Below are 14,022 nucleotides of genomic sequence, written 5' to 3' on the forward strand. Positions count from 1 at the left end.
TTTCCACACTGTAAGTAATCTAATCTAATCTATTAACAGTATTTTGGGAAAACCGTGGGAGCTGGTCACCTAATATGCACAGCTGCTGAAACTAACTTTTTTGTCAATTGTTAGTTCTTTTGTCAGGATACCAGTGAATCAAGACTGTCTCAACTCTCGGGAGGTGCTGAAGCAAAACATTCTGAAAATCCAATTGGGAAATAGGGTACCATTGCTCATTAAGTTTCAGTAGCTTTGTGAGGTGGGAGGCTAGTGTATTAATCCATAAGTTCTGCTGATGTTCTGGGGTCCTGGGTTTGAATCCTGCACAGCAGCTGATGGCAGTTAAATTAGATTTTTTTTTCAATGTTCTAGAATTAAGAATCTACTGATGACTGTGAAACCATTGTTAGGAAAAAAATGGTTCATTAGTGAATCAGTTCCTTCCCACGAGGACATTAATGTTCTTGAGGGAAGGAAATCTGCTCTCCTCACTTGGTCTGACCTACATCTGACACCAGACTCACGACTATGTGATTGACTCTCAGTTGTCCTCTCCAAATGACCTAGCAAGCCATTTGATTGTAGTGATTTGTACAAAGTCATATTCACCAGAATTATACCTTGCACCATGTCCCAGATATCACCATCAGGACAGACCCAGCAGAGTGATGTACAGTGGTTGGACCGAAGGGTCTATTTCTATGCTGTACGTCTCTGTGACTCTGTTGGGGGAGGGAATTGACCTGGGAACCCTGAACATTGACTCTAGACCTTGTGAAGTCTGGTGGCTTCAGGTTAAATTTGGGCAAGGAAACCTGTTGATTACCATGTTGTACTCAATGTTTAACACACTTGAAGGAAGCACCGAGGATGGCAAGTATCAAAATGTATCAAGCTGGTCAGGTCCTAAAGACAGCTGCTAGACTGGATCTGCAGCAGGTAGTGTAGGAACCAACAAGGGAAAAATGTGCTTGATTTCATTCTTGTCTATCTGCCAGCTGTGGATGCATCTCCATGACTGTATCAATAAGAGCGATCACCATACAGTCCTTGTTGAGACTAAGTCATGCCTTCATATTGAGAATAACCCATCAGTCTGTAACCTTGTGGCCTGGCTATCCCACATTTAACCATTACCATCAAGCCAGGACATCAATTCTGGATCAATGAAGAGAGCAGGAGGACACACCAGGAGTAGTACTAAGCATGCCTGAAAGTGATGTGTCAGTGTGTGGTGAGACTTGCAAGAAGCTACAGCATAAGCAGCAAGTGATAAACGGCTCAGCAATCCCACAACAAATGGATCGGATGTAAACTCTGTAGGTGTGCCACATCTAGTCATGAATGGTGGTCGACTGTTAAGCTCCTCACTGGAGGAGGACGTTCCACAAATATCCCCATCCTCCATGAAGAGACTGGCACATCAGAGCAAAAGATAAGGCTGAAGCTTTTGCAGCAATCTTCACTCAGAACCACTCAGATGATGATCCATCTTGGCCTCATTCAGTGGTCCCCACCATTACACATACCAGTTTTCAGCCTATTCAATTCATTCCACATGATATCAAATGTTTTGAGACACTAGACACTTTAAACGCAAAGCTCCAGGTTCTGACAACATTCTGGCAATAGTACTGAAGACTTGTGCTCCAGAGCTTGCTGCTCCCCTAGCCAATTTGTTCCAGTACAGTTGCGACACTGGCATCGACCCAACAATGTAGAAAATTGCCCAGCTATGTCCTGTATGCAAAAGGTTTGACAAATCCAACTCTGCCGGTTACTATCCCATCAACCTCCCAGTTGATCATTGATACGCTGGTGAGAGGTGTCATCAGTAGTGCAATTGAGCAGCACCTGCTCATTGACATCCATTTAGGTTCTGCTGGGCTACTCAGCTCCTGACATCATTTTGGCCTTGGTTCAAACATGAATAAAAGAGCTAAATTCGGAGTGTGTCACTCACACACAGACCCCAATCCAGAATATTGGGTAATACTGCATGAAAGAGATTGATTGATTCATGGCAGAAGTCTCATTGCATCCTTCACCTTTATTAAATTCCAATCTATATTAGAATTGGACTTCATTTTCAAACATGTCTAACAGTTGAGGTGCAGGGTGGAATGGAATTTGTGCAAGCTAGAAAAGTCTTGTAGATTGTCTTTGGCTTTCAAGCCTCAGACTACCTGTTGTCCTGTAACATAGAAAACAGGAGCAGGAGTCAGCCATTTGTCCCTTTAAACTTGCTCCTCCATTCAGTAAGATCATGGCTAATCTGAGTATGGTCTCAGCTCCTCTTTTGTGTCAGCCCCCAAAACTCTTTACTCCCCTATCTATCAAAAATCTAACTTGGCCTATACAAGGTTTACTTTATCTTGTAGGGAAGACATTCACAAGCTTTATGTGTATCTAAACTGTATCTGACCACTGTCCTTTTATCACAGGAACCTATTTGGATGCAGAAATGTGGTTCCCTCCTAATTCGGGTCAACTCCAGGACCCCACTATGGGAGTGGGCAAAACAAAATTTGAATGGGCAAGAGATGCTAAGTACAGCATAGCAATTTTAGGGGTCCGAGCACTACAATTTGCTTCATGATTGCTCAATCTGCTGCTCTGATCAGCTTTCCAAGTACTTATTAGTATTGCTTTCAAAAATAGTCACTGCAAAATGGAAATTAGACTTTGTTATCCATTCATTATCCCTACTATTCAAGCACTGCTGCTTTCACCCCTTCCCTTCCAATCAGAGGTGGGATAGGGTCCACCTAATCCTTACTGTCATCCCTTACTAGCCACCCCACCCCAACTGTGGCCAAGCTGCTATTTCTGTCGCTCTTCCAAAGGCCTGTCCCTCCGCAATGCCCAAGTCCACTTCTCAGTCAGCCTTCCTGTTCTGCCACAATTTTTGCAAGCAAATGCAAGAGATACAGCACTGTCCCTTCTCACCCTGAGAGGCCTGGAACACTGATTTTGCTTGTACTTTTAATTTAACATACTGCATTTCTGCTCCCTGCTGCCTCCTGGGGCAACCAAACCCAGTCAGGGTGACCACTTTGTAAAAATATTACCATTCAGTCCACAAGTACAATCCTGAGCGTTCAGTAGCCTACCATTCTCATTCACTACCTTGGTCCAACTCTGGTCTCTCTCTGTCCTTGGCCTGCTGTAGTATTCCAGTGAAGCTCAGTTCTAATTCAGTGAACAGCACACCTCATCTCTTGACTCATCACTGCAATGTTCTGCACTCGACACTGACTTTAAAAATTCTTAATCAGAGTTTAGCCCTTATTTTGCACAATTCTTCCTTTTTTGCTTCTTGTATTCTTTATTGTTTCTCACATAATTCCTTTGTATTTGAATGACACTCGGTTAGGATTTTGCCATTCATATCACACCAGATGGGTCCTTTTGGGACATACAAAATTGGAGCAAGATTAGATCACTTTTCCCTTAAAGCCAGCTTTCCAAATGTGTATGAAAATGGCTGATCATTCCCTGTTTCTGCTTTGGCCTTTGTGCCATGAAAACTGTCTAATTCCTTCTTGAAAACATTCGATGTTTTGACCTCCACTGCTTTCTATGGCAGAGAATTTCACAGGCTCACCACTCTCTGGATGAAAGTGTTTCTTCTCCTCCTCCTCAGTCCTAAGGCTGTCCCTTGCTGCCAGCGTGGACCATGTGCACTCTTCCCCACAAATACGCACAGACGTGTTAACTAATGTGGCTGTGGACCAGGAGCAGGAGAGGTGAAGAGTGCTGGGGAAGAAATGTGGTGGGAAGGATGAGGGGTTTGTTTGGACATGGGAGGGATGATTATATTTGGGGGGGGGGGTGGGGAAGAGCAGGAAGATTCATGCACCAGGCAAATGGGTCAGATTGATAATGGTACTTTGTCATACACAATGAGTTAGGGAGTCTGGAACCACGGGTGTGTGCATTTTCAAATGAGCATACATGTGCAGTTGTCTTGCAATTTGAATATCAGCAGGCACTGCCCAGGACTAAATGGTGCAACTTGTACCCTTAAACTGTAACGTCTGGTCCTGGACTCACTAGCTATTGGGAACCTTCTTCTGTATTTGCACTTTCTAGTCCTATTAACATTTTATATATGTCTATGAGATCCCCCTCATTCTTCTAAACTCCACTGAATATTATTTTAATCAATCCAGTTTCTCTTTATATGTGAATCCTGCTATCGCAGAAATGTTTCTTGTCCTATCACCACTTCCTTTGACCATGCACCTCAATATCTTTTGTCACTAAATCTCCAGACCTTCACCCTCTCGCATGCCTTCCATTTTGTTCCTCTTCTCACCCTCCCCACTCCTCCACCCTTTTCACTTGCTAAAAATACATCTAGCTTTCATTAGTTCGCATCTAAGGTCATTAATCTGAAACATTATCTCCTCTGTGTCCAAAGATGATGACAGATCCACTGAACAATTTTTGTTTATTGTGATATTCCTATCAACTGTGTACCATTTTAAATAAATTATCCACATTACTGACTGACTGTCACAGACTTGCTGACTGTGAGCACATTAGTCATCAAAAAGTACTTCCAAAGATAACCCTGTCTTATGTATGAAATAAATGTCTTTGAAACCACTCTGAATGACAAGCAACTAATTTTTAAATGATAGTATGCATGATGCTGTCAACCTCTTGTAATTGTATAAATGGTCTGGTGAAATTTTTTTTGCAACCGTGAACAGGTCCTTTTGATTGATACAAAATTTTATATGTTCTAGATCTGTGTGTTTTAAATCCACTTCTAAAATTCAAAGTAAACTCCTGCGCTTATATTAGTTCCCTATCCAACAATGTCTCGAATTATAGAAAACTCAACCTGGTCTCAAATTGATTGAGTAACCCCTTCTACTCCACTCACTATCTCCGTAATGGAAGGGAGGGCTGCTACCTGCATCTCTTTCCTGGACATCCTACTGAGACACTGCAGAGGAGTGAATTCTGTGACAGGAGAAAGAGGTAAATCTCCAACCAAGTAAGCATTGCAGAGCCAGCCAATGGAGTCGGCAGCAGGAGTATGATCTCTCCGAATTGCACGTGGTGAAACCATGTGTTGGGTACTTTGAGGTGCCAGACCATAGATTCTGACATCCCCAGCATCTTTCTGTACAATACTTAAGAGTAGCACACCTTGCAACTCAGCGTTTTCCTCTGAAAACAACAAATGCTGGAGATCACAGGTTGGACAGCAACCATGGTAAGGGAGCAAGCTAACGTTTGGAGTTCAGATGACTCTTCTTACTCAACTCATTCTTCTCCTTGCCTCAAATTGTCATGTGGACATTCAACATTCACACTCTCTTTTATTGTCTTCCAATACACAGATTGTACAGTTACACTAAACAACCGTCCTCTTTCCCTCCTGCCATATTTCTCTCATGTTGTAACTAGCTCCTTGCAGGATAAAAAAGAATGCTTGACCAGAGGCAGAGATCACAGAGTGGGGAATTGGCACTCCAGCAGCACTGCCAATGCACATCATCCAGGTTCACTGGGAAAGAGATCTTATTTCAGTTGTGTTCTACTGTGAAAGCTGATATTCCTGCAGGATTCACTGTCAGATGTTCTGACGTTCTGTCTATGTTGGAATCTTACCTCCTCCCAGCTGGATCATACTGTCTATCCCCTGTCCTCTATAGAGGAGTGGACCACTGAGGAAACAGGAACTGGTACTGCTGCTGTGTTGCTATTCCTCTTGATGATGATCAGGGGAGGAAGATGCAGTTGCATCCATGCTGGGTTGAAGGCTGACAACTGCAAAGCACTGCTCAAAGTTGGGGAACTGCCTTCGGAGAAGCTGAGATCTCCATTGAGGATTGACAGCATTCTGAAGGAGGTACTTTGAACAGAAGTCCTGACCAATGTTGAACTATTCAGCTTGTCAATTACACTGAAGAAGCTTGTTACTTTGTGTGTTTGTCTCAAAGGTTTTGCTGACCATACGGCAATAGGTTCCTTGGCTGGAAAATCCAGAAGTAAAGATTTAAACAGTTTTTAATTGACTTTTTAAAATTACCTTCAAATGGCCACACAACAGATTCAGGTGGATTACTGGTTTGTCTTTAATCTCCTGCTGGTGAAATAAAATCTAGAAGATGTGAAATCTGGAATTAAAAACAAGATATATAATGGCAATCATTCTGTTGGTACAAAGGTCCACCTGGTGCATTAATGTTTTTGAGGGAAGGACATCATCCATCCTTACATGTTCCAACTTAAATGTCACTTCAGTGTGGGTGAGTCTTAATTGCTCTCTGAAATAGCCCAATAAGGCATTCAATTCAAAGCAGTTAGGGATGGGCAATAAATACTGACCCAACCAGTGACGTCCACCTCTCAGGAACAAATGGCGAAAACAGAGGGTGGGAAGACGCTGGGATCCTCACAAATTCATCCCCTTTTTAATTTTAATTTGTTTTGTTTTGAATCCCTTGACTGAGTGATCTCTTGGTCTTTGGGAGTTGATCAGTCAGGTCTTAGAAGTTGAGATGGGCCCTGGTCTTTGAGAGTTGGGACAGTCTTCTGGCTATGGTGGCAGCTGGAGTATCAGCAGCCAAAGGCAACTTTGGCAGAGGCAACATTCTGGGTCTAGTCAGTGGCATGCTCCGTGTAGTGGTCTCAGGGATAGCTTTGGCAGCGGAGAGTGGCAGCATCCTTAGCCAAATGGGAAATCAAGAAACCATGGATGGAACAAAAAATGAAGTTTGTCCTAATTTTGTATGATTGATTTATTTTTATAATTTATGTAATTACCATGGTGCCAGCTTATGGTAACTTCCACACATTTTGCTGTATTTTCATAAATATATGTAATAAATTACTTATTGTTGTTAAACATATTAACTTACAGAATTATGCAGAGCAAATATCCCAAATCGAAATAAAGTTGAGAAACCAGTTAAAAGGTGCATTAAAAAAACTTTCTGATATCACCCCACCTTGTATCTCTAGCCCAAAATCTTTACTTTTTGTTCATTTGTGGGATGTGAGCATTGCTGGCTGGCCACAGGTTATTGCTCATCCCTAGTTGCCCTTGAGGTGGTGGCAGATGGCTGCCATTCACCTGCTGTGGGTGAACCCATACAGGGGGAATTCAAGGATTCCCAGAAACAGCAATATATTTCCAAGTCTGCATGGTGAGTGGTTTGGAAGGGAATTTGAAGATGGTGGTGCTGCCTTGTTTATAGATAGAAGTGATTGAGAGTTTGGAAGGTGCTTTGAATTTTAATAGTCATCTTGTAGATGCTATACATTGTTGCTACTGAGTATCAGTGGTGGAGGAAGTGGATGCTTGTGAATGTAGTGCTGATCATGCGTGCTGCTTTGTTCTGGACAATGTCAAGCTTCTTGTGTTATTGGAATTGCACTCATCTCGGCAAGTGTGCTCAAAACTGTGTTCCCAGTTCTTGGATTATCTGCTGTTTGGAGCAGTTTTACTTTGCCTGCTTTACCTAAAATCTGTTATAACCTTGTACATCTCTTATCAAATCTCCCCACAAACACTTCTGCTTCACGGAAAGCAACCTTGTAGCTAAACCTCAAATCATTCTCATAAATCTCCTCTGCAACCTCTTAAGACTCATATCCTTGCCTGACCAGAACCAAACACTACTCCCGTAGCCTAACCAGAATTTTATAAATTCCCAGCTGTTGTACACAATGCATCTATTTGTGAGGCCCAAGATTACCATGCTAACAACCCTTTGAATAGACAATAATTAAAATAAATGTTGATATTGGGGTAAATAAGTGCTCAAATAAGTTAAAATTCATTGATAGATTGATATTGTACAAACCCCAATATATGAATATATTGCAGACCTTTGTTAAATTCTCTTTCATTGCAATGCAACATTCACTGAATGTAATAACAGCAATAATAGTGACATGGAAATGACATTGTAAAAAATATCATTAGTAAAAATAACTTCACCCGAGAATAAAAATTAAACGTCCATATTAAGAAACAACCTTCTAATCTATTATGGCCATACTTATCAAACTTAACCAGGTTACTGTGGGGGCAGGCGGCACTGACAGAGCCTGCTCAGGATATAAGGACAAGCAAAACCTCTCCTGGTTACACTTCGTGTTTGTACTGATCATGTGGATGGGACGAACCCTGGGCTGGAGCTATATTACCCTTGTCCTGAGCATGTATACAGGGGTCTTATACACTGGCTTCCTCTGCTTGAATGGTAAGTGCTAGTTTTATTAATTTTAATTGGAATTTATATGTAACTTCCTGCCAAAGAATTATTGACCGATGTACAAGGATGTTTTTTGAAATGTACGTATGGCAGGAGATTCAGTTCACCCAAGTAACTTTACAATAATATATATACTTCTCTTAAAAGTAAAGTTGCATATTTAAATACAGGAGTTCTTCAAGTATCAGTTTGAATGTGTAATGGTGAGATATTTGCATTTAGTGATTATGAATTATTTTGGTTTGAAAAACCCGTATTGCGTTTTGCAAGTCTTTATTCTTTTAGGAGCCCCAGTGTTTCTTTGCTGTCACTTGGTGATAGTTACCATCGTGTAATTGTGGGCTGATTATCTCAAACTTGTCTTCAACATGACACCATGAGTCCATACTCTAAAATAATCTGAAGTAACTGCTTCTGCTGATATCACATGGGGTCCTGTGAAGCGGAGGCACTTATATTTGATCAGTTAAAACCTTTAAATTAAATGTAAGTTTCAGAAATCTACTATAATCTTGAGGCAGGGTGGGGAAAAACAGGTCAAACCTTGAAATTAAGTTTATAGAAAATGGATCCAACTTTTCAGGTCAATTTATAAGACAGTTCTAGTTTTAACAAACCAACTTTATTACTTTGTGGTTCAAAACCAGTTGGGTGGGTAATCCAAAATCTTTAAAGTTATGAATGGATTGATGAGGGCAAATATAGAGAATATTTCCAATTAGTTTTCAGTTGTAGGAGAAGATCACGGGCGGCACGGTGGCACAGTGGTTAGCACTGCTGCCTCACAGCGCCTGAGACCCGGGTTCAATTCCCGACTCAGGCGACTGACTGTGTGGAGTTTGCACGTTCTCCCCGTGTCTGCGTGGGTTTCCTCCGGGTGCTCCGGTTTCCTCCCACAATCCAGAGATGTGCGGGTCAGGTGAATTGGCCATGCTAAATTGTCCGTAGTGTTAGGTAAGGGGTAAATGTAAGGGTATGGGTGGGTTGCGCTTCGGCGGGTCGGTGTGGACTTGTTGGGCCGAAGGGCCTGTTTCCACACTAAGTAATCTAATCAATCTAATCAAAACTGGACATTATTAATTCAAGAAAATGGCCAGTCAGAAATTCAGGAGAAGCTTCTATTATCTAGCAAGTGGTGAAAATATGGAACTCTCCACTTATTGAGATAGTAGGGGAGCTGTAATTAAGTGGAAGCTAGACACAAACAGCTGAAATTGGAGCAGAAGTAGACCATTCAGCCCCTCAAGTCTGGTCTTGCCATTCAATCAGTTCGTGGCTGATTTGTTCGTGTTTCAAATTCCACTTTCCTGTCTGCCTCCCATAACCATTGATTCTCCTGCCTTACAAGAATCTATTAACCTCTGACTTTAAAATGTTTGATAACCTCCCCTCTACTGCTTTCTCAGGGCAGAGAGTTTCAAAACTACACAACACTCTGAAAGGGGGAGAAAGAAATTCCTCATCTCTATTCTGAAAGGGTGACCCCTAATCTTAAAGCAATGTCCCCTTTAGTTCTGGATTGACCCTTGAGAGAAAACAGCTTCTCTACTATCCGTCTTGTCAAGACCATTCAGAACCTTACACACTTTAATTCAGTTACCCTTCAGTCTTCTAAAGCCCAGCTTGTCGAAGCTATTCCATAAGGCAGCCCTCTCATTTTGGGTATTAACCAAGCAAAATTCCTCTAAAACACATTTACTCCCAAAGCATTCACGTCCTTCTGCAAATGAGGACACCAAACTTACACATTAGACAAGATATGGTCTCACCATTGCTCTATATAACAGAAGCATAGCATCCTTCATTCTTCTCATTATAAAGTAATCCCTTTCACCTTCTTGAATATCCAGATACCAACTTCTGTGATGAGAGTACCAGAACAAATGAATCCCTCTGCATTTCGAAATCTGTAGTCATTCTTTGTTCAAGTAATACTCTTTATTTTCTTGCCAAATTAAATTCCATCTCCAGATTTTTGCCCACTCGCTCAACCTATATTTGCCTTCAGTTTCCTTATGTTGTCTTCAGAGTTGAGTGTGTAATGCTGGAAACGCACAGCAGGTCAGGAAGCTTCTGAGAAGCAGGAGAATCGACATTTCAGGCATAAGCTCTTCATCAGCAGTCCTCACTTTCTCCTAGTTTATGTCTTCACAATGTATTTTCCAAGCTATGTTGGTGTTACCTGTGAATTTATCTACAATGTCTTTGCTCCCCACAATATAATCATTGATGTCAGTTGTGAAACATTGAGGAACAGATACAGACCCCTGTGGGATTCTACTCATCACACCCTGCCAAGCAAACATCCATTGCTGCATACTCCCTGTATTCTGCCAGCCAGCCATCTTCTGGACATGCTAATATGTTAACCACTTTGTCAGGTGCTTTTATTTTCCTCAATAACCTTTGATGTGGCACCTTATCAAATATCCACTGGAAATGTAAATATAGTATATCTGAAGGCTCCCCTTTATCTACAGCACATTACTCCTCCAGAGAAACATGGTTTTCCTTTCCAAAGCCATGCTTGCCATTACCTTGTATGGCTATAATTTCAACTGATCAATTTTTAACATCTACTCCATGACAGACAACAGACGAACTAACTGGCCTGTAAATTTCCTATTTTCTGCCTGCCTCCCATCTTAAATGAAGGGATTATATTTGCTGCTTTCCAGAAAGATGAGATCTTACGTGACTCTGGGGAATTTTAATTCATTAACACCAATGCACCTACCGCCTCACTAGCAAACTCTGAAAGACTCTAGGTTAAAATCCATCTGGACTCGTCTGTCAGCCTGCAGCTCCATCAGTTTGCTCAGTCTAGTCTGTACTGCTGTAAAACAGCAGTAGTGTTTTCATGTAACCTCGTGTTATAGAAAGTAGCACAATAGGAACAATGGGACTTTGGGGAAAAAACAGGGTTGGGTGAACCACTACAAATACCAGCAAAAACAAAAATAATTAGTCTAACACAAACAATAGCACAGTCTAAGTAAATGTTAAAATCATAAATTTTAATGAAGTAAAACAATAAATTTTAACACTTGAAGGGGTTTCCGAGTTTGAGTTACAGTATTGTATTAGGACAGGGGTTGAGGGTCATCATTAACATCATTTTCAGGTGCAGGTCTGAATGCAGGGTTACAATGTAAGAAAATATTTAATCCAAAAGTGGAAGGGTGTGGTTCATTGTCCTCAGACTTTTTTGATGGGGGAGGGGGTTTGGCTTAAAAACAGTTTTTGCTGCTTTGCCATCTTTCTTTCATGAAGAAGTTGTTCATAGGGTGCTAGATTAGATTTTATGCCACAAACTGCTGTCCTGCTACATTCTACATTGTGGTCATTATCTTCTAAGAGCTGCAGCTGCTTCTCAACTTCCCACAGGACGGAAGGCAAAAGAGAAGTGGGAAGCTCTCGTGGTGCTGGACCCTGATGGTCTTCATTTGCATTCTGAGCTTCAATTTCTCCCATAGCAGCAGGTTGTTGTAGATCAGTGTCCACTTCTTCAAATCCAACTTGTTTTTTAAGAGAGAGACAATGTTTTTTGACTGCTGGAAGCTCCTCTGACAGTTCAATGCCTTTAAAATCATGAAGAAAATCTGGGAGAAGCTTTCATCAAACTGCATGCAAGCAATCCTTACTGACATCATCCCAGGCCTCCACAATGAATTCTTAATGTTAAAGATCCTCTGAAATTGAAGAACACTGTCCTCTTTATAACCCTCAGCTGCAAGCAGCTTACTGAATGTGTACTTGAAATAATCTTTAATAGCTGCTATTGCACACTTGTCCATGGGATGAACAAAAGAGGTTGCATTCAGAGATAGAAATAGCATTCTGATGTTTTTAGAAGGCTCACCAATGGTGGGGGGATGGCTTGGTACATTGTCCAGAATGAGGAGAATCTTGAAATCCAAATCTTCTAGGATAATTTCTAAAAACATTCTCAAATATATCAATTGGACGGTCAGAAAACATTTGTCCCATCATTCAACCTCTTTTGCTTGACCCGAAGTAAACACCCCGAGTGGACCTAATGTAATCAGGGATGCAATTGTGAGATAGCCAATGGGAGTTCACGATTTTAAAACTTTGTTCTCTAATTCACCAATTGCGTTACAGCCAAACAGTGTTGACAAAACGTGTATTTTAGAAGAACGGCCTCATGATTGTAATTTTGTTTAATTCCTCACTCCCTCCTACCTCCTGATTTACAACTCTGACTGAGCCCCCGAGCCCAGTGCGGGGGATAGAGGATGGTGGTTGCTGGCGACAGTGGCACTAGAATCAAGAGATGGAGCCATTGTGGGAAGGTCCCAATATGGAGGTCCATGGCTAAAGAAGGACAGTCATTTGAAACTTTTAACTTTATTTTTTTATTTACTATGTTATAATGAGAGGAACTGTAATGTTGTACTTATAACCTATGTCTTTATTTTTCAATATAAGGTTTTGTACTGTGTATCTAAGATGGCGCCGTGAATGGCGACATTGTAAACTTTTCACTGTATTCCTGCATCCCTATACTTGAGTACATGTGGCAATAAAACTGAATTCTAATGTCTTTTCCAATCTCTGAAGGCACCCATCATTTCCTTTATTATTAACTCACTTTTCTCACTCTCTAGAGGACCAATATCTTTGTCTCTATTTCTGTGCTGCTCTTTCTATCCTCCCCAACTCTCTCCCTTTCCCTGACCACTTTGGTATTCTCCAATTCCTTTACCTCCCCATTCAACTACCTCTTTGCCTTCTTTCACTACTCCCCATGTAATCTCTGTCTACCTTCTCACTACTGTCCTTAATTCTTTTCTGCCTCCTAATGTCCCCTACTTCCTCACCTTCTCACTACACCTCAGATCTGTGAACTGTAATCCCTATCCCTCTACTGTCACTCCCTCACTCAGTACTTTCCTAGCCCCCTGATACCTCCCCATTTTTCTTTCTCTCTCTCTCTCTCTCTCTCTCTCTCTCTCTCTCTCTCTCTCTCTCTCTCTCTCTCTCTCTCTCTCTCTCTCATTCACTTTCCTCAAACCCTACTTTTTATGGCTGGCTTTTTTTTATTCATCAATGTGGTGAGGGCACCAACTGCTAGATTAGCATTTATTGTCCCTCCCTAATTGCAATTAAAAGTCAACACATTGCTATGGGCCTGGAGTCATACATAGGCCAGACAATTGTAGGAGCCTGCCTTCCAATAACTTAATGTCACACTCTCTGGAGTTCCCCTCCAAAAGTCCTCCATTTCCTCACCCCAGCCCATTCCTCCTTCAACTCCTTTAATCAGCTTTTGGTTTAACCAGGCAGAACATGGGGCGGCATAGTCGTTCAGTGGTTAGCACTGCTGCCTCACAGTACCAGGGGCCTAGGTTCAATTCCTGCCTCAGATGACTGTCTGTGTGGAGTTTGTGCATTCTCTCTGTCTGTGTGGGTTTTCTCCTGTGATCCGGTTTCATCCACAATCCAAAGATGTGCAGGTCAGGTGAATTGGCCATGCTAAATTGCCACATCAATGGTAAATATAGGATAGGGGCATAGGTCTAGGTAGGTTACTCTTCAGAGGGTCAGTGTGGACTTGGTGGGCCGAAGGGCCTGTTTCCATACTGTAGGGAGTCTAATCTAAAACACTCCAAATCCTAACTAGGCAGATGTGGCCGTCGGGTGAAGTGTGTTTGAACCACAGGCTTCAGGATATTTACCCAGTTCACTGTGATAGGGCGAGCATGTTTTGTATGTAATGAGCAGAAGAATCTATTCAGGTTGTGCTTAGAACACTTCCTGGTTTACATTG

General features: G+C 41.7%; 1 protein-coding gene across 5 annotated transcripts in view; it reads left to right on the top strand.

Moving 5' to 3' along the window:
• Positions 1 to 8,122: 8,122 nt before the first annotated feature.
• The window catches only part of susd1 (sushi domain containing 1), a 94,606-nt gene continuing 88,706 nt past the window's right edge, over positions 8,123 to 14,022 (top strand). For all 5 annotated transcript variants that reach the window (XM_060845791.1, XM_060845799.1, XM_060845818.1 and 2 more), the window contains exon 1: positions 8,123 to 8,216. In XM_060845791.1, coding sequence (XP_060701774.1) covers positions 8,123 to 8,216 — 94 coding nt within the window. The remainder of the gene's footprint in view (positions 8,217 to 14,022) is intronic.

The sequence above is a fragment of the Hemiscyllium ocellatum genome, chromosome 2, assembly GCF_020745735.1.
Source record: "Hemiscyllium ocellatum isolate sHemOce1 chromosome 2, sHemOce1.pat.X.cur, whole genome shotgun sequence".
Classification (NCBI taxonomy): Eukaryota; Metazoa; Chordata; class Chondrichthyes; order Orectolobiformes; family Hemiscylliidae; genus Hemiscyllium; species Hemiscyllium ocellatum.